This window comes from Neodiprion lecontei, chromosome 6, assembly GCF_021901455.1.
Source record: "Neodiprion lecontei isolate iyNeoLeco1 chromosome 6, iyNeoLeco1.1, whole genome shotgun sequence".
Classification (NCBI taxonomy): Eukaryota; Metazoa; Arthropoda; class Insecta; order Hymenoptera; family Diprionidae; genus Neodiprion; species Neodiprion lecontei.
Window position 1 is genome coordinate 21,178,017 of NC_060265.1, and position 25,630 is coordinate 21,203,646.

The following is a 25,630-nucleotide window of genomic DNA, read 5'->3' on the forward strand; positions in this document are numbered from 1 at the left end:
ACATAGAAGGCTTACACGAGGTGATAGAAAAATATGAAAACACACACACACCACACATAAATTAAACAGCCAATTATAGTGGAACATTTCAGAATCCAGTGAGCTCAGCAAAGGTCGAGTCCATGTCGTCGCAGATGTATTTGTATTTATCCTTTTCCTTGTGCAAATTGTCTGTGTAGAGAAAAACGTTTTTTTACTCGTATTTGCAGGACATGTTCCACGATCAAAAAACTATTCTATTAAAGATGCTTATTCTGTCAATTAGGATCATCATGAAACTGACCTTCACGTATATCCATTTCCATCAAGAAAGCTCTGACAGTTTTTTCTGCTGCTATAGCTCGTTTCTCAGCTTCCTTTAATTTCACCTTCAAAGTCTTTAGCTGACTCTTAAATTCTTCCACCCGTTGATTCGCCTGTCACCCAAAACATATTCATCAACATTTTTGCATCATTCTACATCTTTCATAAACTCTCGGTATAATCTCATTGACACTGAGATAGCTAAGAAATTACCTTTTCTTCGGAAACCTCCAACGACTTCAAAATATTCCCCACGATGAAAAGTTCGTCTTCCCGCTCCGCTATCTTTCTATGGAGATTAGAAAAATATTCAGATTCTAAAAAAGTAAAAAATCAAATTCAAAATATTGGGTCGGTACTGACGCTTCGCTTGATTTAACCCTGTGCTCGGCAGCTTCCAATTCATCTTCGACCAGGGCTAACTTTTTTGAAATATCATCTGATTTGGCATCGGCATCCTCTGCAATCAATCTAGCTTCTTTAAGTTGAGTTGTCAAATGATCCATACGTTCTTCGTCTAGCTTGTTTCTGTTTTCCAGTACCTTGCAGATTCTACGGAAAAATTGCGGAATTTTTGTATATTTGACCGAGGAAATAACCATATCTAGTCCAATAAGCATGTTGAAATTTTTCTTCAAATGATCTTTAATCCAGGAACCATACTAACCTTTTGGCATCATCCGCTGTTTCAGTCGCCTGCGTCAATTTTACCTGAGCTATCAGTCTTCGTTCTTCCGTCTTTTCCAGGTCCATCATACATTGCTGCATTTTTCGATTAAGGATTGCCAATTCCGATTGAGTCTGAAATTAAATAGACACTCGCCTGGATGAATTTAATAGGGGTATCTTCGAATTCTAATGGTGAACTGTAAATATGTGCCTCGACTTTTGGACACATTAATTGTTTAGCCCAACAATGAAGGAATCAATTAAACTAACCAAGATAAATGCCTTCTCCGTTTCCTCAAGGTCTGCGTTAGACTTTGCCAGCTGCGCCGTGCTGATCTCGTAATCGTGCTCCATCTGAAGAAGTTTTTTAGCCAGATCCCGTACTTCATCGCGAAGTTTTTCCTCTCTACGATTCGCTTCTTTTACTTTTTGTTCACACGTGTCAGCTTTGTCCATTGCTAAGTCTTTCTCTACCTTCAAAGTTTGCAACCTCTTCTTGATTGCATTCATCACGAATTGTGAGTTATTTTCGGCTATCGAATACAGTAGAGGATGGTGTTCGTCTTCGAAAATAAAACAATACATTTATTACAGGCACGGTTCAATACATATTAATTATCGAGTTTTGTACAGCTGTAATTACTATAAATAAAAAATTTTGCAGAACTTTAAAATTTTTTAACTTATGGTAGTTATAAACTAACTGAACCCAAGTAAATTGCTTTTGTTGCCTTTCGTTTCCGTGATTTTCGATACCACACATAAGGGAGAAATATAATATTATTTAATCAAATTCTGAAGAAACCTTTTATTCAAATGATCAAGACGACAACGAACGGGTTACTGCACTCGCTAACCAAAACGAACGATGCTTTATAGAGTACCACAAATGCAAAAGGAAAAAGAGGATCGGTGCTTTACTTAGACAACAAAGAGATTCTTAGACTTCTTCAAGCGCTTTGTCACGCACATTTTGCCTGCGTAGAAAATGTTTCTTATTTAGACAGACTCTCAAGACGGCACAATATGATTGAATATGTTTCGAATTTTCTGAAATGCTATAGCTAGGTACTTATACTACCGCAATTCTACCAAATTAATCCATTGTAGTTTTCGTATCTAGACCGTAAAACACGGTTTTACACCCCGAGTGGTCGGCGTGATCAGACAAGGGTGTAAATCCGTAAATCGTTACGCTCTTGATACGAAAAATCATTTACATCTCAGAAAATTCACCATTGTTGAGAAATTGATAAATTGTATTCCGTTGTTCAAATGTATAATAATCAACTATTGCAAGATTCCATTTCTTCAGTGATCAACACCAATCCATAATAATGAATTTTCAATTTCCGATTTAGCATCGTGCTGTAACAAGATTTTCCGTTTCATACGGCCAGCTTCAATTCTACAGTCCATTTGCTCATCAATACAGTTGCTTGTCTTGACTGTACTCATAACCACATCCGTCATATGCGTTTGTACGTGGTTAGAGTGTTGTAACTAAAGAAAATCGTGGAAAAACTTCTACAATGGTTCCTGAACAGGCAGTGAATTCATAACATACTTATCTAAGCTAATTAACAAAAATAATATACTGATGGTACTATAACTTTACCCACCAGTAATGAATATGCGTCTGATGCAGTTGAACTCACAAGTGCGGTGACAACGAATTTGCGCAGAGCCCATAAAGTAACTACAGATTCGATGTACTTTATCATAATTAATTTATAATAATACAAATGGGGATATCACGCATTGTACTCAGTAACAATAAGTAAAATACCGGACGATATGTGAGAAAATTATTAAAAATATTTTCCTTCCGTAGAGTAGCAAATAAATTTGCAAAAGAGTCAAATTATATATTTACTTTTATTTAGATTCGATGATTTTTAAGTGTGTATATATATTATACATCTATATATTTAATATAATCAATAATAATACACAAAAAAAAATAATTTGAAGATGTTGAAGGTTCTGTTTCGTGTAACCGAGGGATCGTATTGCTGAAAAATAAACGAAATTGTGGAGTATCGCTATTCGGTTGAGTAACACCTTTTCTTAATGAAAATAGCTTGACATTAACGTTGACATTAAGTAATCAAACGCACAGCAGTAAGCATAGTAGTTGCATTCTTCATGAATGAATTAACTACTAAATAAAGCATAGCTGTTGGTTACTTTTAAAACTGAAACCCCGATGTAGGTGATATTCTGCAGCGAAGCCAATGATAGCGAAATCGTCAAGCGATAAAAAAAATACAAGATGTATTTAAGCAGGCGTAGGCATTGCGTTGCGTGTTGCCTCATAGAAAATAAAAATAAACGTGATATATGGAGAGAAAAAATTAATATCCTGTCATCTCGGCGAAAGTTGAGTCTAAGTCGTCACAGATGGCTTTGAACTTTTCCTTCTCTCCTCTCAGTTCGTCTGGAATGCAGAAATTCGATTACTGAATATCGCTGTGTACCGATCGTTTAAAAACTCATCATCCAAATTTTCGCATACACGCGATTCCCAATATCGGAATACGGAAATTCTTTTGCGAAGATTTAACAAAACATTCCGGAAAATACCTTCTTTCATTTCAACATCCTTCAACAACATTTTTACGGTACGTTCTGCACCGATCGCCCGCTTCTCAGTTCCCTTAAACTTTGCCTTCAGTTGCTTCAACTGTATTTTCAATTCCTCCACTCTTTGATTGGCCTGAAATATTTTTCATTCGTCAACTTGGAGATTCCCGAACACAGGGTCGCAAAACTCGTACGATTGTCTGATCAGTGAACGCAAAATACATATATCGGTATGACGTACCTTCTCTTCAGAGACCTCGAGCGACTTTACTATGTTTTGTACAATGAACAGCTCATCTTCTCTCTCTACAATTTTTCTACGGCAGAAACGTTGAAATTAAATCTGACAATTCATGCTGATTGAATAAACTATAAATATTAATTTCTCTATCAGAGTGTCGGAATGCTTCAAAATCAATACTAACGCTTCGCTAGTCTTGACTCTCTCCTCGGCGGCTTCCAATTCTTCCTCAACAAACTGCAGTTTCTTTGAAATCTCGTCGGATTTTTGGTCCGCATCTTCAGCCAGTAGTCGCGCATCTTTTAACTCTGCCGTCAACTTCTCCATGCGCTCTTCGTCCAGCCGACTCCTGTCCTCCAATACTTTGCACATTCTGTAAGAAAATGGAAAGGCCAATAAGTGAAGCTGAATCCCCGCACATTTTGAACTTTATTACTTTGTATCTACAAACCGGAAACCAAGAATTACCTACCGTTTGGCATCATCCGCTAATTCGGTTGCCCGCGTCAATTTTATCTGGGCTGTCAAACGCGTTTCCTCTCTTTTGTGAAGATCCTGTTCAATCTGCTGGACCCTCCTTGTCAATCCGGACAGGTCCTGCTCCGCCTTTTAATACAGCAAAATTTCATTTAAAAAAAGTACAATCCTAATTCTGTACACGTGAAAAGAAGTACTCAACTTGGTACCACGCAGTTGGATTTATACAGAATTTATGTAGATGTACTTACCTTCGAAAAGGATTTTTCGCACTGCTCCAGGGCCTTGGTAGATTGCTCAAGGTTGGCTTTGCTGATAGTGTAATCACGCTCTAGCTGTGCAAGACGCTTGCCCAGGTCTCGGACCTCGTCGTTTGTTTTTTCGGCACGTAGATTTTCCGCCTTTGCCTTGTTCTCGTTAGTTTCCACCTTTTCACTAGCGGCCTCCATCTCCAGCTTCAGAGCTGCAATCTTCTTCTTGATCGCGTCCATTGTGGTGCCTGCTTTCTAATCTCTTAGCGTTTACGGAAATTGATACCAGCGTTGTTCCTCTGACGCTGGAAATGTTACTTAACTTATTTCCAGAGTCGGTATTTTTCAACTTTGCCGGTATAAAATAGTCTCGAGCCTAGGATATGTTGAAACACGTCTAAAGGTGCGGTAATCACTTGCCCAGGATAATATTGCCGTTTGTTGGAAACGATACTATTGAAATATTATATAATACACTTTGGCGGAAAAATGAATAGCCAATGAACAGAAATCGGAGTTTCAACACATTCGTTATTATTTCCATTAACCCGATTTTACGGAAGACCCTAAGTTGAGATCGAAGCTATCTTTGGTATCTATAAAGAAGCCGGAAAAGGTTTTTTGGAAAGATGCGATTTTGTGACAAACTTACTTTTTGCGAGGAGCTGGACCTCAATGGAGAATTCAACACACCCGGATGCCTTCCGATGCTAAGCTAAAATAAAACTAAACGATACGAAGATGCAGCAACGGCATAAGGCTCCTCGGGCGATCCAAACCAATCCGATCCAATTCTATAATTGCTATGCGTCTTGGCTGTGATCCCGATTTCCTCTGGGCTCGTTGCCGGTCAACCCTCGTCGCTGCACTAAAGAACCGAAATGCGATCTCCACCTCCCCATTCTATTTTAGGCCAAAGGAATCTTAGTACTCTTTAAACACGATGTCGAATCTCATTGTAAACAGCGACAAATGGTTTGGAATCGAAATAAGAACTGAGATAAGATATTACCGAGAGTATACATATATGTCCTACCTTATATAGCAATATGTACGGAAAGTTAACGTTCAAGATCGCTCGCATCGCATTTATCCCACCCGTACCACATGTTCGATCTACGTGCATCTCAATATTAACGCTAAAGAAAGACTAATTTTGGGAATATGTCAATTACACAAATAATACCCAGCTTTTGCATTCAACGGTCTATTATGTGATACGTAGTATATAGTTCCGTATTTACACTTAAGCAGATATAATTTACTGTTAGGTACAATGTTTCTTACGGGATGGCGTATTACGTATCTCATAATATTATCGTTGAATTGTATTCTATGTAAGTAAAATTATTTATTCACAAAGCTGTCAATATTCGAGATATTATTTACTGAGTTATCTGTGAATTACGTTTGTTGTATTCCAAGTTGTTGTGATAACGATTTTCTGTTATTCCTGAGTTGAACTTACTATCACTACTTACGTTTTTTCTTTAAGATCTTTTCGTTACCTTTCAAGTGAAAGTTTAGGCTTATAAAGTGGTATAAAAGATTTTAATAAATCACGTGTTTGTGACACCTCATATCACTAATCACCGCAGAATTCACTTTATAATAAATTGTAAGTTTATTCTAGTAATTGATCATCATGTTTTACTTTAAATCCATACCATCATGTATTGACAAACACAAAAGCTACAAACAAAGAATGATCAGCATCCAAATTCTCCGAAACAAGTATCAAGAGAAAGAAGAAAAACTGCACAACCTGCCAAATAATTCAATCTTAATGCCTCAAAAAGTAAATTCACAATTTGAATATTTTGACCATCTCAACGGTTATCGTCAATTTGATACTACTTAATTATACGTTACCCATATAAGTTTCTAATAAATTAAATATAACAAGTATTAATTATAGACATGGTGCTTATTGTGAGTGGACTGAGCTCATGGCACATAGTGAAGGCATCAACAACAATAGTTCAAATGTAAAGTACACTTTGCAATAAGTAATCGTACCACAGTAAGCGCTCCGTATATTACTTATATCTAATACGTACAACGAAACATACACGTAATTACAATCATAGGGCCGGAAATGGTAACGTATCCACATAGAAAACAAGCCTTCGTATTTTTTTGGCACATTGCCAGACAAGGAGGGCTATATGTCAAATTGACATACTACCGCCTTATGTGACAGAATTCGATTGATTTTCAAGCAAAAATTCAAGATATCTTGGACGTTGTGCCATAAGAACAAAATACCATCTCAAGTCAGTAAGTAAGGTAGCAGTTTATAGACCATTTTCCGTAATATTTTACCCAATAACTGGGAAAATGAACAATGTGTAAGCTACATTTTAATTGAAAAATTGCAACTCATTGATCGGAAGTGTTTGAAGTACCAGTCAGTCTGTAATATTGCTTTTGATTTAATTGTTATCATTATCGAATAATTTGTGTCATGAACAAGATATACTACTTGAATTTCTACTGTCTTAACATCATAGTGAATTCACTCGAACAGATTCATGTTATTGAGATCAAATATTATAAGAAACTCAAAAGAATATTGAATAAATAAGAAACAGTCACAGGTATTACTCTTTTTACATATCAGAGTTGTAAAAGCTACCAATGCTAAACTGAGATACAACTGGTGTTCATTAAGTACGTAAATAAATTGCTCGGCAATTCATGGGTAAAATCGTAATTCACTGTCCACGCAAAAAATTTGAACATCTTATTATTAAGTAGCAATACTCACTACAAAATACCTAATGGTTAAATTAACTAGAACATGTATTTTAGCACGAAAGTAATACGATTCAATCGTATTCAGAAATACACATAACGCTCTATAAATTTAATGTAGTAGACTGAAAATACTTCAACTTTGAATTTCTATAACGGAACTAACAATGATGAACAGTTTCAGTAAAGTAAATTTTACAGATGAAACTCATGTTGCAATAGACATATAATTTGGTCAATATTTGTTTTGCAATTAAAACACTTGACACCGTAGATATTTCTTTTTTAAAATAAGTAGACAATTCAAATCAACATAATCAATATGTGAATCAGACTTCAGGACCATTCGTATTTCATACTCCTAAATTTATCACCATATGACACAATATTCATCAATAACCTATCTAAGTTGAAAGTATAATTCAAAGCGTGGGCGGAAATATTAAATTTTTGGCAAATTTCATCGAATACAGATTCAGTAAGAAATATTCTTAAGCCTTAAAATGTGCTCATTTGGTATTTATAATCATTGTATCGTCATCTGGATAAGTTAGAGCCAGTTTCAGAATCAATCAAAGTTGACATATAATGTGTTGGTGTGTGCGACAACAGCAGTTGAGCAGCGTCCTCGCGTCCTAATGCTTGAAGCTGTTGGACTAAAGAGCCTACAGTGGAATCAGTTCCAGCGCAGTTCAGCAGTCTGAGGAAAAGTCATTGATAACCCTATGTGTAAATAACTCATCACTTATGGCTAAGCTACAACTTTGGCCACATGTTGTGTTCCGCAGAATTCAAATTATTCTTGCATATTGAATAATTAACAGCATCAAACCACACGATTTTATATACACATTTGTAATATGGTAAATGTGAAATTAAAGTAACACGGTTCAGTTTGATAGGTTGCTAACTTATTGTGAGTGGAAATATAAGTATAATACTAACCGTAGGGTTGGACTATCTGTTGTACTATCAAACTGTGCTACTCGATCACCAAGACCAAGCCTAACTGCAAGGAGACACCAATCTCTGCCATGAGATTCTGGAGGATCCAGCATCTGGGCTAATCGTCTTTGGACACTGGCCTTTATCTGCTTTACTGGTAATCGTGTACCAGATATTGTTTCATGGTTTAATGATAAACCAAACCCAACGATTTCCCAAATACTTTCTTGCTGCCCGTTGAATGGATTCTTCATTATCGCTTCATCTAAGCTCAAATCAATCAGTGCTGAAAGAAACGTTGCTGGTTCCCAGCTATGTATCACCTAGAAAAAGAACATTTCTATTAATAGGTGTACAGAAGGTAACAAAAGGCGATGTGCATCACTGAAGATTGTGGTCAAAAGGGATTGTTTAAGATGTGTTGCACAGAGCAAATAAACGTAGTCCAAGCTCAACAAACCTCATCATAGTCTCGAAGCTGACTGGGGCTTAACCAATGCTTTTCTAGCAGCATACCCGGAGCTACAATTTCCACAGTGGTATCCAGAGCATCAAGAATGACGTTGAATAATCCTGCACATTGACGGCTAGTTCCTCGAGGTCCGCGAACTCTTACTTCTATGTAACCTTGATCTTCTTCTTCTAAAGTAACTATACTCTCACAGGCTCCCACGCATAACTTTGATCCCCGCCACCACTGATATAAATCCGAATCGCGAGGGTCCCAAGACTGTGTGATTTTTCGCAACTGGGCCTTAGAAATTAATAATAGGTATAAATGAAAAAACTCCAGGCACACTGACAACATACGAGAATGACGACACAGTTTTTCATCTTTTCCAGATATCTCACCTGCAAATGAGGAAATATAGGTGACAAGTGGTATAATGACGCTTCTCCTAGGCAAAACCGCAATCCTGCATGGGGCAAGGTTGTAGGGGAAGACTTCCAAGGTTCCCAAAGGCCAGGCAATCGTTCTATCAAATTCAAACAGGGAAGTTCAAACTCCACTTCATCTTCGTCAACTTCACACTGTGAATGAAGTATTATTACGAATTGCATATGCTTTCCAATATTGAATGTATTCATTTACAGATCGTTAATTTTACTTTTCAAGCCATAATGCATAGCAGGATTATTTAAAAAATCCGAATTTCTTAATATTAGCAATGAACTTACCGGTATACAGAGATTCATAGCTTGGAGAGCTTGCAGTGCTTGAGCAGCTGGACAAGGACACCTAGCTTGAAAGTCATCCATTGTATAAACTCCGGTAGTACGTCCTCCCAAACGACCTCTGTGTTCTGGACTCAATTGCCAACCAATAACGTCTCGCCAAAGCCACTCGGGATTGAGTACTACCAAATCATCAGGTAGAAGTACGCATTCTCCTAAGGCCTGAATCATTGACAGCTTATTCCACCAGTGAAATATGAAGTTTCTCACTATATTTTAGAATAAAAAACGTATCCGACTGCTTGAACTTTGAAGAGTATGCCATAGTACGTTACCTGTAGCTGTTGTCCAAGTTGTCTACAATGATCTAAAGATGTCAAAGGATTAACTTTTCTCACGTCTGCCAATAGCTCCTCAAGAGTTAACATAACTGGTGTTTCTTCCATGGTCTGCAAATGTGACCTCCATACTTCTACCAGCCCTGTCCATACCAAAGCTCCCTATAAAATTATAAGAGAAATTGGAAATTGTTTTTTTTTTTAATTTGTTTACATATACGCCCATAAATCTATATTAAGCAAAACGCACACAAGTTGTAAGCTTCTTGGTATTCAAAGATTGCACACTACGGAAAACATGCTCCATGTAAAAAACACAGTGTCATGCATCTAAAATTTCACAAACTAATACAAGTATATTTGTCATCTCAAAATAAAAAAAATCATCAACCTGCAATTCAAGATTTGCCAAGGGCGCGTACGTGGGTGCGGCACTCGACTCGTGACTTTGACGAAAAGTTTCCGTAGCTCCCCCTCCTCCCTACACCATGCATTGCATGCATTAAAGCTGCAGTTAATCAACTTTCACAGTGAGAAAAATAATAGGGAAATATTTCTTTGCTTGGACTCACATCGAGAAAGAGCACTTTCAAAGATTATGCAAGTATTGAATAATTTTACTTAATATGTAAAATAGCGAAGGAAACTGATAATGTAAGATGGTTCTTGCACTCAGGTGATAACAATTACTTGAATCAAAGTTTCAAAACATAGTTAATGTATGTACAAATGCAATGATAATTCTATAAGACGGATTTTGTCAAAGCTTACACAAATAGATATATATCATACGTCTTGTAGACCAATTTACATAAATATAGGTATGCAAAAATGAGTCTTGCTGCAAATTACTGATGTGATCAAATATATATTATGATGTCTGAATTTAAAATATCAATTCAAGTGTGCTTGAAAGAGATCATTTTAACACACTTGTAAACGATACTTCTCAAGCTATATGGCAAAAGAGCATACCTCCTATAATCTGCATTTAACCATAGAATTCCGACTCTTTTGCTATGTAGCCACAGACATCAGAGTAACTTTACTCATAACATCATATGAAATGCCAATTATGCAACAAACTTACAGGAACGCGATGTTACAAAAGGATCTTGTTTTGTTGCAATTCCTTCCTTCACCAATGATATATGAGCAAAAACTCATGCCATGAAATCATGCATAGAATAGTGTATCTCAAGGTTAAGAAATAACAATTTAAGGTAATAAAAATCCATAATAAATGATGGTTATGTATACCCAGAAAATGTAAATACTGAAAGGATAAGGATACTCATAGTTATTTGTACTCAATAATTGCTGGTATTTGTCACAAACTTACACAATAATTCCATACTTATTACATTAGTTTCCCAAGCAAACCTTGTCCTTTCCTATTATTTGTGACAAAATATAAGACTGAAAAACTGAATAAAAAGTGAAGCAGCGACTATTTCACCTCATTAAATTGTGTTCTGATGGAATTTAAATAGGTTCTAAGAAGCTTAAGTCCAGGGCTGGATGGATTCGTTGCATCTAGTGCAACCAGCTGAGGTTCATCTCCCAAAATTGACATGTATTCACTTAACAGGGGCAGGAGTGGAGCTAGAAGGCTTACTCCATTAGAAGTAGGAACTGGAGTTTCAGGAGCATAAGTTCCAACTAATATTACTTTCACATCACTACATCTGCCCCCAAATCCTGTGACACACAAAAGGCAGTTTTACATATCCCTGATTATATAGCTACCACATAAAGTACATTGTGAAAAATTAATAATGTAATGAAAATAGTGTTGATAAAATTGTACTGTAAAATATGATGCTAGTAAGAAGTAACGGAATTGTACATATTCAATTACAGTGAGTGGTGCATACCGATATTGGTTGGTTGAATACGATCTAAAATGTATCGCAGCCAGAACCTTGCTTGCTGTACCTGAACAGTTAATGGTTCTCTGAGACTGATTGTAACAAGGTGAACAGCAGGCTGTTGATATGTCAAAACATGATGGTATGCTATTAAATATTCCTCACGGCCGCATAACTCCCAAAACACACAATCACCTCCTAAACAAATGAGTTTTCAATGAAGCCCCAAATATGAAGTCGACTTTCACTCTTCACGCATTTGTGAGAATCACAACTAGCTCTAGACACATTTTATTACCTGCATTTCCACGACTCCATTCCACCCCCAAAGTACCTTCATATTCACTGTCACTATATTCAAAACTCAAGGAGCCGTGTTTGCTGGTTACATCCAATTCAATACTTGGTTCTCTCTAAAAGTAATATGAATATCAAAGATTGCATGTCACGTCTGATTTCTTCCCATCATTTCTAATTAAGAGGTAATTAACTACACATAGGAATGCCTACTTTTGCAGTACAGTTCTGACTCCGGGATCTTCGGAAAAATCCAAAACTGAAGAGACCTGACTTGAGAGAACGTACTAGAGATGATTTTCCCGACGCACAATGCCCCAAAAGTCGGATATGAAGACGTTCTATGGGTCTTTGGGTTGGCTGTAGTTGTCGTATATAATTATCCCTCTGCACTGGCTAGGGTAATACAACATTTCAATGTTATTTTAAACTTTTGCTTACCTAAGAACCTAATTTCTACATCAGGCCCAAAAATAACTTGTGAATCAGAAACAAGCTATTGCTTAATTGATTCTTGAATTTAAGCCGCATGCAACTAACGCATAATTAATACTACAATAATTTTGTGGCTCAATCACCATTCTGAAAGTTGCTTACATTTCTCAATTTGTCCAACAAATTGGCTATCTCAAGATGACCATGTTTAATTGCTGTCACATCAGCTCGAATTCCGCGATTAGTTTTATCTACGTCACAACCGGCATGACACAATAACCGCACCAAATTAATATGACCATGCCGAGCGGCCACATGCAGCGGAGTCAAACCCTTTTTATTGGCAGCATCTAATTCTGCGCCGTTATCTATCAGTAATGATACCATCGATTCGTTGCCAGTTTCGCAAGCTGTGTGCAACAACGTGTCTTCCTTCTGAACGATAAATATTCATTTTTTAAAACATTTATAATACTGTTTGGTTTAATGAGATAATAAAAATAATTATCAATTTTGCTGGAAATACTGAAGCTGATAAACTCCATTCTTGACAAAACAGATATACTTTTTACACATTTGTTGCAATATATGTGCATACAGTGAGAGAAAATTACCGAATCCGTTACATCGAGTGGTGCTCCTTGCTGCAGTAACTGTAATACAGCTTCTATGCATCCACGTTTAACAGCACTCATCATAGCTCCCCTGAGACCCTGAGGTCCGTCAGAGCCCTGTTACGAATAAAATACTCGTATTATTTATTTATATCACAAAATGTGCCAAGTTACACCCCAACAGTATCTATAATGGTGCAAGGCATAATCAGTCAAATAATGACAGTAGAAAAGGATTTCACAGTTCAGGCAATTGATGTTTAGAAATTTAATGCCAATATATTATTAACTCCAGGGATTCATCAAATGAAATACTGTAATCTAAGACTTTTAAAGACTGTTCAGTCTCTTTAATAATAATAATATATTATTTTTCAATAAACTGCGATGCACGTCATTCGAATTATGGAAAAATGATTTAGGATGACAACTGAAAGACACAAGACAGTACTTATTGACGAAAATTGTTAAGTTCTTGAATTCTGGGACACACCGTCATTATCCATGGGTGCTTGAGACATGATTCCGCGCTGCCTCTTTCCCTGAAAACATAATATGTATTTTCTTCGGTTCATACAAAATGTACAACACAAGCCAAAGTTAATTAATTTTAACATGCTTCTGCCATGTGGCATAATAAAAATGAACGGTTCGTAAGATTGAAATAAAATTGAGTATCAGTATGGTCAAGAAAAAGGTGAACCATCGAATGGAAAAATCCAACATGCACTAGGATGTTTGAAGTGATTGCGTCAATAAATAACTGGAGGATTCGGTAAACTTACTTTGCATCTTTGACTAATAAAGACTGAATGAAATCCTTGGCTAGTGTAGAAACACTGCTAAAGTATTCATTGTCAAATTGATATTGGCAGGAAGCAACGTTAGCATATGTTTCTTGCTTATCTTCACCCAAAAATGGTGAAGCTCCACTCAAAAGAATATAAGTCAAGACCCCAACAGCCCATAGATCTGTTCCAAGACTAAGAGGTTCGTAATTGACAATTTCTGGGGCCACGAATTCTGGCGTTCCAAAGAGAGCTCGATGTTCCGAACCAGGTGTCAAACGATGAGAAAGTCCCAAATCTACATTCAGGCAATGTCAATTAATCTATTGTAAACTCACAGATAAAAATAATCAAACTCAATACTAGTCCCAGTTTTATATAAGAAAAATTTGGTTCTAATTTCAAGTAAATGGAATGAAAAAAATATATGTTTTCAGCATATCAATCTAAATTGTAATGATCAAAAGTTTCTGTAACTAACCACTAGCAAAACCTAAAGTATTGCATTGCAAACAGTATTTGGGTTAATTAAAAGATTACCCTTGGTGATAGGAGGAGTAGGCATTAATGAAATTAAACTAACCGATTAGCTTAATGCTTGGCATGGGTGGGGGTGTAGACAAAAGTATATTTTCAGGCTTAATATCCAAATGCGCTACTTGATGGGAATGTAAGTGACTTAAAGCCAGTAAAACTTGTCGCACCTGAAATAAAATAATCTTAATATCGATATATAAATTTCACAATTAATTCATAATCATAAATTTCACAGTATACATCATTACATTACATATAAGAAAACTGCAAGAGGTATAGTATCATGACAAACCACGTGCGTAGCTTCAACTTCGCTGGATGGTGTCCAATGAAACAATTCACCTCCGGTAATCAATTCTAATAGGAGAACAACAGTTGTACCTGTGTCAATAACTTTGTGCAAAGACACGATATTTGGATGTCTCAATCTTGCCAAAAGACCTGCTTCTCTTGCTGAAATCATAATTGATAAGAAAAAATATAGATCTAACTAAAATATTTGTGGTTTCAGAGATAAGCTGATCAACTTTCAATATTGTATCAATATCTGTTGCATACTTAATGAACTGAAGATCTTTTTACCTATATTTTGGTCTATTCTCGACCACAAATTGATATTTTAAAAAATACAAGTTCAGTCCTCTATTATTAGACAAAATTAAAAGCGTTAAAAAAAACTCTATGCTAAATAACGGAAAATATTAGAAATATACTTTAAGAAATATATGCATTAGGTACCAATATCAGCTGTGGCTACTCCCCTGGCAACCCTCCGCTTCCTCATAATCTTGGCAGCAAATACTGCCTTAGTCTTTAGTTCTATGCATTTTCTGACCACAGCAAATTGACCTCTGTAACAAAAGAGTAATATATATTGATCATCAACGTATCAATAACCAATACCAAAGGTTTTACTGTAAGTATTCAATGACCAATAATTTGTAAATTAATTTCTAATTGAAAAAAAATTTACTCTCTTCATCATAACGACAAAGAAACGTAGTGTCAATAGTTCCAAGGTAAAAATCAATTTTACCAGTGACAATTTAAAACTAGACCAATAATTAACAGAAACAAATGTATTTGTAATGAAAGCGAAGCCTATAAAAATTTAAAACTACTTCTGCTTAAAATGTAAGAATCTTACTTTCCAATCTCCTCATGGAGTTCATAATTTTTTTCGATAGGTTCATGATGAACCTCCATTAATGTGTCCCATTCTGGTCCTGAAAGAAAAAAAAAGGTTTTAGCTATTCATAATACAGAATGGAATAATTGAGTAGAAAAAAAAACATAGTAAGGATACTTATTTTACCGTTACCACTTTGCTGGTGTGTAACAAGTTTAATAAATACACACTGAACTGTATCTACGACTCGAACTTGTAAAATAATATTATTTACATCGAATAACTGATTCGATACAATATGATTAATTTAAGTAAAAAAAATAAATATCGCTTTATAATGTAACTATAAATATAGAGAATTACTTGTATCGGAGAGTAGACAATTAGGTATTTAAGATACAGATCTAGTGCTAGAAGACGTCAAAATTCGAAAACATCTGGTAATTCAAAAAGACACCTACATTGCGAATGAAATTTCACATAATTAACCAAAACATACCACTAGCGGAGGCTCCAAACTGACGCGAGGTGCCTGGCATCATCCCCGGTCCATGTTTCGATATTTAGCCAACAACTTTGCCGACCGTTTGACAGAAAATTGTAAAAACTGTGGCATTCGTCGACATGCCGGCCGCCCTATACACAACGTACACAATCGATACTTGACGCCACCTTGTTGCTAGCAGTGGCTAGCAGACGATAAAGTTCGTTGTAGCGTTGACTACTTAGCTGTGAACTAACGAGCCAAATATTAATTATGCTTACGCTATACATTTTTACATTTCGAATTCTGCTATTTGCTAACCGCAGTCAAATATCATATTACAATATCGAACATTCCTACAGGTGAAATCAAATTTATTACAATTTAAAATATCTCTGTGTTCGCTGCACATGCGAAACTACGACTCATTACGTGTATGTATAGCATGTTACTTATGACCAAACTATACATAATTATACATGTGTACCTCTAGTCAGCTGCGGGGTCAATTCTATTGATGCGGTATTCAATTGGTAAATTTTAGGAGAAATCAAAATATTGGTGGATGCCAGGGCCATTGTGGCATAAATAGTCATTACATTATCAGATATTTCAAATATTATCATTTAATACGCTATGTTGACAATGACCTATAAATAAAATAATCGCTATGACATTACAAATATTGAGCTATAAATCATTGGCCATAGGACGTACAAGTATGGGGGTGAATCATCAGTATTTAAATATTTATTTTTGTCAAGTGAAAATGCTTACAATGCTGTGGAACGATATTGCATAATTCAAAAACGCTGAATGAATTAATAAGTAATTAGAATTGAGTGACACCGATGGTGTAATCTTTTAAAGCTAAGCATTAATAAGATGCGATAAGAAATAGGGTTGATTTCAAGGAGCAAGTTAATCTTTCATGGACTCCTCTGAAAGTTGACTCGGTTTAGGTGCCTCATTGTCATCAGCCTTCTTTTTGCTACCAGACACAATATCATCAATCCTCAACAATAAAATTGCTGTCTCAACTGCAGTCTTGTAGATCTGAAGCTTTACCGCTAGTGGTTCCCATATGCCACGTTCTTTCATATCAACCAATAATCCTGTCTCGCCATCAATTCCCCAAGTAGAACTTGCGGTAGCATGCTTTGCACGCAGTGCTGTCAGAGTACGGATCGTATTTGCACCACAGTTTTGTGCCAAAGTCCGCGGGATAATTTCCAAAGCCTGTGCGACAGCCTTATAAGGCCACTGCTCAATGCCAGCTAGGCCTGAAGCCTTTTCTGAGAGACGACGAGACACTGCCATTTCCACCGCACCACCACCTGAAATTAAATACAGTATTTTCGTAAGACCGAGATAATTTGACTCATATTTCATCGTTCTAAATAAAGAACACTGAATTATAGGTGTAAGAATTACCTGGAACTAGCTTTGGCTCCACCAATAAATTTTTGGCAACATGAAGAGCATCTTGTAGATTTCTCTCAGTTTCATTTAGCACATCTTTACTGGCACCACGTAAAATAATGGTGCAGGCTTTGGGATTCTCACATTCAGTGACAAAGCAGAAATACTCATCTCCAAGTTTCTTTATCTCAAATAACCCTGCACCAGTTCCTACGTCTTCTTCACGAAGTTCTTCCGTGCGATTGACAACAGTTGCTCCACAAGCCCTGGCAACTCTATTATTATCAGATTTTCGCATCCTGCGAATAGCAGTTATTCCAGCTTTCAACAAATAGTGTTGAGCCAAGTCTGACACGCCTTTTTCAGTAAATACGACATCTGGTTTCAAAACAATGATGTCATCGCAAATTTTCTTTACATGTTCCTCTTCCAGTTCTAATATCCTTGTGAAGTCTGTGTCCTTTAGAATCTCAACATTTGTTTGGGATTCACCCTTTTTGTACTCCAACGGACAATCCAACAATACAATTCTTGGATTCTTAATGTAGCGCTTCATTTTTGGGTGAGTTACATCTTTGTTAACCATAACACCCTTCAATACTGTACTATCTTCAATGCTGCCACCTGAAATCTTCTCTACTTTGGCATACCGTTTGATGTCTATCTCTCGTCTGCCATTTTCTTCAAGCATAATAGTGTGGACTGCATCCAAGGCAATGTCACAAGCTAGTTCTGCCCAGCGACCGATGAATTTAGTCCCAACACATGATTTGACTACTTGTGCTAGCTTTGTTCTATCATTCCGATCCAATTCAGTGCTGACTTCATCATTCAGAATGGTTATCATATCTTCTAAAGCCTGCCTGTATGCTCTGATTATTACTGTGGGATGCATGCCTTGTTCTAAAAACGGTTCAGCAGTAGCTAAGATCTCTCCAGCTAATACAATTACCGATGTTGTCCCATCTCCGACTTCTTCATCCTGGGTTCTCGCAATTTCAATCATCGATTTACCAGCTGGATGTTGAACTGTGATTTCCCGAAGAATGGCATTTCCATCATTGGTCATTACGATCCCACCCATTGGATCCATCAGCATTTTCAGCATAGCCTGAGGCCCAAGGCATGTTCTGATAACATCAGCGATAGCCTTTGGTAATAGAAAAATGATTGAATTTATGTCTTAAATGATCTCAGTTCTAAAGCGGACTGTATATTTGCAGAGGTTGAATCTGAAAAGATATTTGCATGTTTCTCAAGCTACACGTTTCAGAATTAACCTCTCAAATGTACTTATGAAATGATCAGTGTGAAAAGTTTACAATATTACTGTTGTTCTTAAATAATTGTAATGCCTGGGATTAGCGACTAATTTTGCAATCGTCGTGATCCTGAATTCGAAGCATCACTTGCTACATATCCATTTGATTTGTGTAAAATTTACTAGTATAACTATATTAAACAGTATAATCAAGAAAACGGTCATAATTATTGACCGTTAGATCAGGTTAGGTAGCGGGGAATTATTCGATTTCTATTTCATGCTGAAAATTGATGACGAAAATGCACGTGGGTGTGCCGACGAAGCAGGACCGTATAAGGAGAATTTACTGGTCATGTGTGTGGCGGGTGTGTTTGTACCTTGCCGGCTTGGATGTTTTCACGTTGAACTTTCTTGCCCGCATCTCGCTTTGTGTTTTGGCCTGCAATTATAAGAGACGGCATTATGCGTATGATAGCGTCGGGAAATTTTCCTAACAGTATAATAACAATTTCATTGTTTTTACACTCACTCAAAACCACAATAGGCGCTGACCCTGGACCAAACATTTTTCACTGCACACGCTGTTCGAACTTCCCAATAAATATTAAAGGCGGGCGTTCAGCTCAAGAATCTCGCGTGAGACGAACTGTTCTAGAAGAAACGTGGGTATGGTTTCAGTCATCGGATAAATCCTATGTAAGAAGAGCTAACGACCTCCCATCTGGTGTTCAAGCACGAAAGACTGGTACAAAAAAGTGAAATATCATCTGTCGTGTGTCTAACTATCCAGTCGATGAGGATCATCCGACAAGTCATATTTAAGTACGGATGCGTATTTATTCGAGATTTCAAATCTTTGACAATACGAGCACACATGATGACGCACATGATGCATACCAAAGAGGTTACAGGAATGCCCAAAATCGACTAACCGATAATCTTGCAATATGATTCGTAAAGTTTTCACTACAGTCATGTACTCCCCCCGCCCCGCCGCGCCTGGCGCAATACTCATAGAACACTAGTGCCCTCTTAATTTTGGAAACAATTTGTATACATGAAGTTCTTACTCCTTGTATAGTCTGCATGATGTATGCGGAGATTTAAAAATTCCAAAGGCATCTTTCGAATCGAACTATCGTATACTGAAAAAGTGAGAGGGAGCACATTTGACAGCTCATCAAATCGTTTGGCATAAAATGAATACTAGTCATTTAACGTGATTCATTATAAATGATTTGGTTTCATCACAATACTAATTCAATTAAACGATGACGGAAAAATTGAGGAGATATGAGAAAATTGATTTCTTGGGAGAAGGACAGGTTAGTTGGTATCATATGACACCATTTATCACGTTTTAGTTGCATTAGTAGTGATATTTTATAAATTTTTTTTTTTAATTTCAGTTTGCAACTGTGTATAAAGCTCGAGATACCGAGACCGACAGCATAGTAGCTGTGAAAAAGGTGATTTAGCAAAAAAATTACTTCTATCGGACAGGTTAACATATACAATAAATAATCATCCATCATTATTCTCCAGATCAAAGTCGGAAGCCGAGCAGAAGCCAAGGACGGAATTAATCGTACCGCCTTGCGAGAAATAAAACTCTTGCAAGAGCTTAAACACGATAATATCATTGGATTATTAGGCAAGTACTTGTTTGTTCAAATAATGTTTTTATACATCATTGAATGGCACCTATCTAATTTTTATTATAACAAATTTTCAGATGTCTTTGGTCATAAATCCAATGTGTCGTTGGTGTTTGATTTCATGGATACAGACTTGGAAGTTATAATAAAAGATAGTAACATTGTCTTAACATCAGCAAATGTGAAATCTTATATGATCCAAACCCTCCAAGGACTTGAGTATCTCCACTTCAATTGGATACTTCATAGAGACCTAAAACCCAACAATCTGCTTGTGAATAGTAGCGGCGTATTAAAAATAGGAGATTTTGGTCTCGCCAAGTTCTTTGGATCACCAAACAGAATATACACTCATCAAGTTGTTACTAGGTGGTACAGAGCACCAGAACTGCTGTATGGTGCTAGATTATATGGCACTGGCGTTGACATGTGGGCAATTGGTTGTATACTGGCTGAGTTACTGTTACGCCTCCCATTCCTCCCTGGAGAGTCAGATTTGGATCAACTAACGAGAATATTCCAGGTCCATATCATTATTCAAGTTCAGTCGAAAAATAGGGCGTTTTGATCTAAAGATACCAGTGATTCAATAAATCACATACTGTGGTTAAAAATACAACACAAATAAGTTTATGGTACAATCTTTCTTGTTGAAATATTTTTGCAGACGCTGGGTACACCAAGCGATGAAACATGGCCTGGAATGACGGATTTGCCAGATTTTATACAGTTCAAGCCATTTCCTGGTACTCCACTGAAGCATATCTTCACTGCGGCTGGAGACGATCTGTTAGATTTAATCACAAGTCTGTTAAACGTTAATCCATTGGAACGCTGTACTTGTGATCAAGCTCTACAGATGCCTTATTTTAGTAATAAACCACCACCAACGATTGGATCAAAATTGCCTCTTCCCATGACTATCAGGAAAGAACCAGAGGAAAAACCTAGTCTCAAGAGAAAATTGTTAGAATCCATGGATGGAGGATCACTAGCGAAGAGACTGCAATTCTAGCTATAAAAGATATTAGGTCTATGTGATACATTACATACTAAGGAACTCTTCTAGTTCGCCTAGTTTTGTGTTGCAAATATTCAAGGAAGTTCAAGAACTTTCACATATCCTTAAATTATAATTCATAGCTACTTCTCACATTCTTCAAAGCTATGAAACTTAGGAACAATATTGCTTTGCGTTTGTTGTAGATATTACAATAATTTACTGAACCAAAAATTCACGATTTTAGTTTGGTATTATGATGTTTGTGGTACTAGTAGAAAGTATTTGTATGTGTATGTTTAGTTTTCAATAGAGTCATTATTTCGTTAGTAACTTAAATCACTATTAAAAAATATGTTACCAGGCTGGTGACATGAAATTTAAAAAAATGTTTACACAAGTTTCCGTATGCATAATCTTCAGACAGCATTGCCACCTACATTTGGATACTTGTCATGTGGATGTACTGTGCATTTAGGGTAAACAACGTAAAACCAGCAGTATATGTGCTCTATATGAAACAACAATTACTGATAACTCGGCATAAACGTTTGTTTAAAACAACTATTAGTAATTACTGGGTGACTGTATGTAAGAAATTCAATTTGTGTTGAAGACTCAAACGATAGTCAACATCACGCTATTCCAAAGTCTAAATTAAAGAACATTTTATTTCAAATTTATACACCAAATTGATGTTATCAGCTCACTGAATTCCAATAATTCAAACAATTTTGAGACCGGCAATCGAATTCTCCAGTGTCTAAAACAGAATCGAAAAAAACTTGACCAACTGATACGGTATTTAAATATTTCAGATTAAAGGATCATAAATTAAAAGTGATACAATACCTTCAGATCCCAAATGACCAGTTGTCCGTCTAACCCACTTGTACTAAATTTGTCTTCTCGTAGTTTTCGTACACAAGTAATTGCATTCTGGTGAATACTATCCAGGGCAGTGTCTGTTGTTTCTATGCGTGCTTGGCGATCAAGCGATTGAAATTTTCGCATAGCCGAAAGTCCACCGGCTTCTTTTCTTTGAGTATTATCCAGTTTTGATGCAAAATATAATTGGCCATTATCATCCAAGGCGTAGAGCATAGGAGAACAACTATGTCCCTGAAAAATAAATATCAATTTTTTACTGTCTGCTGAAGGAAGTGAATTTTCTGACAGTTCTCTTAACCCTTTCAAAACGGTTATCCATCCCAATGGCAAGAGATTTCAAAAATTCATATGAACAGTTTCACTAATCCGATTTTTTTTTAAGGAATGTTTTTCGTCAACAGTTCCAATATCTATCTGAAAGAAAATATATTAAAGTCTGTCCTTCGTTTAAGTATATTTTCTCATCGGAAAAGTACAGCTAATTTTCGAATCTGTTTCTAATTTCATAGGCTATTGAAAATTGACTTTCTTTCTGAAGAACAAAAAATGAATGTTTCTAGCATAGTCATAAATGTCATGAATAAAAATATGTATAAGCTCAGCACCTATTAATGCAAAGTTGTAAACTTGAAAAACATTACATGTCCACTGTAATGGAAATCTGTATAACTTTCAATATGGATTTAGGAAAATTCTGTATGGATTATTATTGAAGAACTTAGTTGAGAGATACAAAATCGAAATACGCTGAAAAAAAAAATTTCTATTGCTGGATTTAATTTAGTTCTAAAAGAGTTAATTACAAAGTAATGAGTAAGCGTTTGGAACAAAAGTAAATAGGATTCAAGTCTGGTAAATATTTCATTATTATGGGCATTAGAGAAACCTATTAGAGTTCTTACTGCAGCCACGATGGAATTCGGCCCAACCCAAATGCAGCTTAAAAATGGAAGATGCTCTGTGCGTAAGCGTGTAACTGTGTTGCCTTTGGAAGCATCAGCAACACAAACGGATGAGTCATGACCAATCCAACACACTTTGTTACCGCATTGACTAAAGGCAACAGAGTGTACCCATCCACCTGCAAAATTAGATTATGAAACTTCCGACCTTTGAATTGTATGAATAACAAAGTTGGCCCAAATATGATTTGCATTAAATATTATTTATTATTGCTCTAGGGGTTAAAGAGGTGAAGGATTGTAATTCCAAAAAGAAAGTTTATGATGTGAATGAAATCAAGTTTACCTCCATTTGGAGAGTTTGGAAATTCGGCCAATGCAGTTCCCAAACTTGACTTTGTTCCCCAAGGACCAGGTTGTGGGGCTTCTTCAATATCTTTAACATAAGCGCTAAATACCCGGACTTTGTAATCAGCTGATCCAGCAACCAATAACAAATTATTGGGATGCCAGTCTAGTGCAGTAACTGTTGATCTCAATGGTCTTTTGATATGCTTAGACACCCACCAATCATTTTCTTCCTCAAAATAGCACACAGAGATCAATCTTGCACCAGAACCAACAGCAAACTTGTTTTCTGAATAAATAAATAATAAATTTTACATTATATCCATACCGTTAATATAATTAGACCCCAAGATTATAACTAAAAATGTCGAAATCAAACTTAGGATCCCTACCTAGTGGTGACCATTTGACACAAGTAGCGGCTCTATTAATTCTGAGTAAAACCAAAGTGGGTTTCCACTTTCCATCGTCTCCCTGAGTCCATACATAGGCATTTCTATCAACCGCACAAGTTACAATACGGTTAGTATTTGGGGCCCAATCAATGCCCATAACCCGTAGATCATGTTGATTCAAAATATCCAGCAACTTCCATCCGTTGGAAGATCGCTGATATATATGGACTTCGTTGTTGTTTGGTGATAATGCCAACTCTGTTGAAAACGTGATTGATTATTTATATGCGGACAAATTACATTACTGCTGATAATAATACAGCAATATTTTGTTCAAGTTCTAACTAAAAATGATCAAAGTAATAAATTGAAGGAGTTTACCGGAATGAAGTACATACTTTAAGTTTGACAACTTACGCGTTCTATCTTTGTTCCACGCATGGCAGGTTATGGGGCTGACACCAAAACTGTGCGTTTCCGTCATATTGAATAAAAAATTACAATTGTATTCAGTTTAACGATGGTTGAAGCAATGCAATATCGTTCTGAAAATAAATTTGACAAGAGGTTTCTGATTACGATTTATCACAAAATGAATCATAAGGTGAATTGGGTGCGGCCAATGCGGTTAGTCTGTGAGGGATTTTATCACGATCTATGTATGTACTAACTAATAGGCTTACCGAATGAAATGCTGGAAATTCGCGGACTCTGGGCCGTCAACACGAATTTCCAAATGCCTCTTAAAATAGTGTAAAGGGTTATCACATCACTCTAGACAACAAAAAGAACCTATTTCAGATGACAGCTAATCATGAGCCAACAGTCAATGCCGCTTGCTGCCGCTGACCAATGCACGGATCGGTATCACGGCAAATCACGGAGCACGTACTCACGTACGTAGGCAGAGGTACGCGGATGGTACGCCGGTAGCGTACCGAAAATTGGAGCTAGTTCAACATCAGCGCTATGCCTGTGTGGATGAAAGGCAAAGTATTCTCGATTAAAGGCAAAACGTTTGAAGAAAACTACTTTGCCCATCCACCGGAGACACCCATGAACATAAAGGAATCGCGAGCGAAACCGCCAGTGTATTTTCTATTTCGAAGGTACCTTCGGCCAACTAGAAACGCGGTCGATCTCATTCGTAACTGTATCCTTTGTGTTAAACTGGCATTTCTACCTCTTTTTAAAAAGTATTTTAAACTTGGACGACGTATGTTTTATTTGCTGTGGATTGTGGAACTCTGATATGTCACATCATGGAGTCCGCAATAAGCAGTTCGGAAGGTTCGAAAATGATGCATAATGACGACAAAAGATCGACAGAAGATGACAATATCAACCTGTTGCGGTGTCCGAGTACTAACGAGGAAAGGCAAGAATTGGCGGACGGAATATTTCACCTAAGGCAATTGATGCTTGATGCAAAATTCATAACCGATACGGTGAGCGTAAAGATAAGCAAACGATCGGTGCTGATAGGGAGAGAAATGTTTAAACGATTCATGGACATGTTCGGGGACATTGAAGATGAAGAAGTAATGGAATTCGAGGAAGTCAGCGTTGAAACGAACCCGAAGATCATGCAGACTATTAATGCTCCTTTGGCAGGTAACACCGAAGAAAAGGTAACGCGGAATAAAATACCATTTGACGTAAAAGCAAGAGCTGTCGAATTGGCGCAGTTGCATCCAAGATGGTCTATCAACACGTTGCGCAAAAGATCGACACGTCTATTGAAGGATAGATCACAATTGGCGCGATGGAAAGTACACATTGAAAGAGGTGGAACACGATACGATAAATTAGCAGTGATAAATAAGAATGTTTATGATCGTTTTGTTGAGGT

At 36.7% G+C, this 25,630-nt stretch overlaps 6 protein-coding genes across 9 annotated transcripts; 1 reads left to right on the plus strand and 5 right to left on the minus strand.

Moving 5' to 3' along the window:
• Nucleotides 1–1,811, minus strand: LOC107226880 (tropomyosin-2-like). The gene is made up of 7 exons (XM_015667848.2): nt 1,778–1,811; nt 1,243–1,535; nt 971–1,104; nt 667–855; nt 517–592; nt 284–416; nt 1–171 (listed from the first exon to the last, which is right to left on the minus strand). The coding sequence occupies exons 2-7, from the start codon at nt 1,480–1,482 to the stop codon at nt 89–91; spliced, it is 855 nt and encodes a 284-aa protein (XP_015523334.1). The 5' UTR covers nt 1,483–1,535; nt 1,778–1,811; the 3' UTR covers nt 1–88.
• LOC107226900 (actin-related protein 2/3 complex subunit 1A-B) lies at nt 1,436–24,663 on the minus strand. Of its 2 annotated transcripts, XM_046743305.1 has the most exons (8): nt 24,462–24,663; nt 24,196–24,323; nt 23,776–24,036; nt 23,382–23,672; nt 23,036–23,214; nt 22,095–22,364; nt 7,381–7,388; nt 1,436–1,446 (listed from the first exon to the last, which is right to left on the minus strand). In XM_046743305.1, the coding sequence occupies exons 2-8, from the start codon at nt 24,260–24,262 to the stop codon at nt 1,443–1,445; spliced, it is 1,080 nt and encodes a 359-aa protein (XP_046599261.1). In that variant the 5' UTR covers nt 24,263–24,323; nt 24,462–24,663; the 3' UTR covers nt 1,436–1,442. The 2 variants fall into 2 exon arrangements, with proteins under 2 accessions (XP_046599261.1, XP_015523364.1); XM_015667878.2 differs by lacking the exons at nt 1,436–1,446; nt 7,381–7,388 and adding an exon at nt 21,896–22,005 and having other exon boundaries at nt 24,462–24,660.
• LOC107226878 (tropomyosin-2-like) lies at nt 2,889–5,381 on the minus strand. Its single transcript, XM_015667846.2, has 7 exons — nt 5,180–5,381; nt 4,528–4,832; nt 4,272–4,405; nt 3,984–4,172; nt 3,800–3,875; nt 3,559–3,691; nt 2,889–3,412 (listed from the first exon to the last, which is right to left on the minus strand). The coding sequence occupies exons 2-7, from the start codon at nt 4,765–4,767 to the stop codon at nt 3,330–3,332; spliced, it is 855 nt and encodes a 284-aa protein (XP_015523332.1). The 5' UTR covers nt 4,768–4,832; nt 5,180–5,381; the 3' UTR covers nt 2,889–3,329.
• LOC107226897 (death-associated protein kinase 1) lies at nt 7,715–16,088 on the minus strand. Of its 3 annotated transcripts, none has more exons than XM_046743300.1 (20): nt 15,914–16,088; nt 15,433–15,511; nt 15,024–15,136; nt 14,578–14,738; nt 14,332–14,452; nt 13,746–14,046; nt 13,454–13,502; nt 12,961–13,077; nt 12,509–12,781; nt 12,125–12,307; nt 11,913–12,027; nt 11,621–11,812; nt 11,203–11,444; nt 10,135–10,224; nt 9,741–9,905; nt 9,409–9,642; nt 9,082–9,261; nt 8,690–8,983; nt 8,230–8,552; nt 7,715–7,984 (listed from the first exon to the last, which is right to left on the minus strand). In XM_046743300.1, exons 1-20 carry the CDS (start codon nt 15,954–15,956, stop codon nt 7,822–7,824), a joined length of 3,438 nt encoding a protein of 1,145 aa, XP_046599256.1. In that variant the 5' UTR covers nt 15,957–16,088; the 3' UTR covers nt 7,715–7,821. The 3 variants fall into 3 exon arrangements, with proteins under 3 accessions (XP_046599256.1, XP_046599257.1, XP_046599258.1); XM_046743301.1 differs by having other exon boundaries at nt 9,409–9,627; nt 15,914–16,084; XM_046743302.1 differs by lacking the exon at nt 10,135–10,224 and having other exon boundaries at nt 15,914–16,085.
• LOC107226901 (T-complex protein 1 subunit gamma) lies at nt 16,634–19,274 on the minus strand. Its single transcript, XM_015667879.2, has 4 exons — nt 19,114–19,274; nt 18,962–19,023; nt 17,333–18,470; nt 16,634–17,235 (listed from the first exon to the last, which is right to left on the minus strand). Exons 1-4 carry the CDS (start codon nt 19,148–19,150, stop codon nt 16,820–16,822), a joined length of 1,653 nt encoding a protein of 550 aa, XP_015523365.1. The 5' UTR covers nt 19,151–19,274; the 3' UTR covers nt 16,634–16,819.
• On the plus strand, nt 19,715–22,405 carry LOC107226871 (cyclin-dependent kinase 7). Its single transcript, XM_015667839.2, has 5 exons — nt 19,715–19,909; nt 19,994–20,053; nt 20,130–20,238; nt 20,320–20,765; nt 20,910–22,405. The coding sequence occupies exons 1-5, from the start codon at nt 19,856–19,858 to the stop codon at nt 21,255–21,257; spliced, it is 1,017 nt and encodes a 338-aa protein (XP_015523325.1). The 5' UTR covers nt 19,715–19,855; the 3' UTR covers nt 21,258–22,405.
• Nucleotides 24,664–25,630: the final 967 nt, after the last annotated feature.

Bases quoted from the DNA above. Each gene is read 5' to 3' on its own strand.
- LOC107226901 (XM_015667879.2), bottom strand. From the start codon at position 19,150: ATGTTTGGTCCAGGGTCAGCGCCTATTGTGGTTTTGA. The intron at 19,024-19,113 runs GTGAGTGTAAAA...TTATAATTGCAG, and splicing joins AGCGCCTATTGTGGTTTTGA to GCCAAAACACAAAGCGAGAT. The intron at 17,236-17,332 runs GTAATTCTTACA...ATTTAATTTCAG, and splicing joins GGAGCCAAAGCTAGTTCCAG to GTGGTGGTGCGGTGGAAATG.
- LOC107226871 (XM_015667839.2), top strand. From the start codon at position 19,856: ATGACGGAAAAATTGAGGAGATATGAGAAAATTGATTTCTTGGGAGAA. The intron at 20,054-20,129 runs GTGATTTAGCAA...ATTATTCTCCAG, and splicing joins GCATAGTAGCTGTGAAAAAG to ATCAAAGTCGGAAGCCGAGC. The intron at 20,766-20,909 runs GTCCATATCATT...ATATTTTTGCAG, and splicing joins AACTAACGAGAATATTCCAG to ACGCTGGGTACACCAAGCGA.
- LOC107226878 (XM_015667846.2), bottom strand. From the start codon at position 4,767: ATGGACGCGATCAAGAAGAAGATTGCAGCTCTGAAGCTGGAGATGGAG. The intron at 3,692-3,799 runs GTACGTCATACC...AAAATATTTCAG, and splicing joins TCGAGGTCTCTGAAGAGAAG to GCCAATCAAAGAGTGGAGGA. The intron at 3,413-3,558 runs GTATTTTCCGGA...TCTGCATTCCAG, and splicing joins GGATGTTGAAATGAAAGAAG to ACGAACTGAGAGGAGAGAAG.
- LOC107226880 (XM_015667848.2), bottom strand. From the start codon at position 1,482: ATGAATGCAATCAAGAAGAGGTTGCAAACTTTGAAGGTAGAGAAAGAC. The intron at 1,105-1,242 runs GTTAGTTTAATT...ATTTAATTTCAG, and splicing joins CGGAGAAGGCATTTATCTTG to ACTCAATCGGAATTGGCAAT. The intron at 593-666 runs GTCAGTACCGAC...TAATCTCCATAG, and splicing joins AGGGTTAAATCAAGCGAAGC to AAAGATAGCGGAGCGGGAAG.
- LOC107226900 (XM_015667878.2), bottom strand. From the start codon at position 24,262: ATGACGGAAACGCACAGTTTTGGTGTCAGCCCCATAACCTGCCATGCG. The intron at 24,037-24,195 runs GTAAGTTGTCAA...CGTTTTCAACAG, and splicing joins GTGGAACAAAGATAGAACGC to AGTTGGCATTATCACCAAAC. The intron at 23,673-23,775 runs GTAGGGATCCTA...TTATTTATTCAG, and splicing joins TGTCAAATGGTCACCACTAG to AAAACAAGTTTGCTGTTGGT.
- LOC107226897 (XM_046743300.1), bottom strand. From the start codon at position 15,956: ATGATGCCAGGCACCTCGCGTCAGTTTGGAGCCTCCGCTAGTG. The intron at 12,782-12,960 runs GTAATTTTCTCT...TTTATCGTTCAG, and splicing joins CACTCGATGTAACGGATTCG to AAGGAAGACACGTTGTTGCA. The intron at 7,985-8,229 runs GTTAGTATTATA...ACTTTTCCTCAG, and splicing joins ACAGATAGTCCAACCCTACG to ACTGCTGAACTGCGCTGGAA.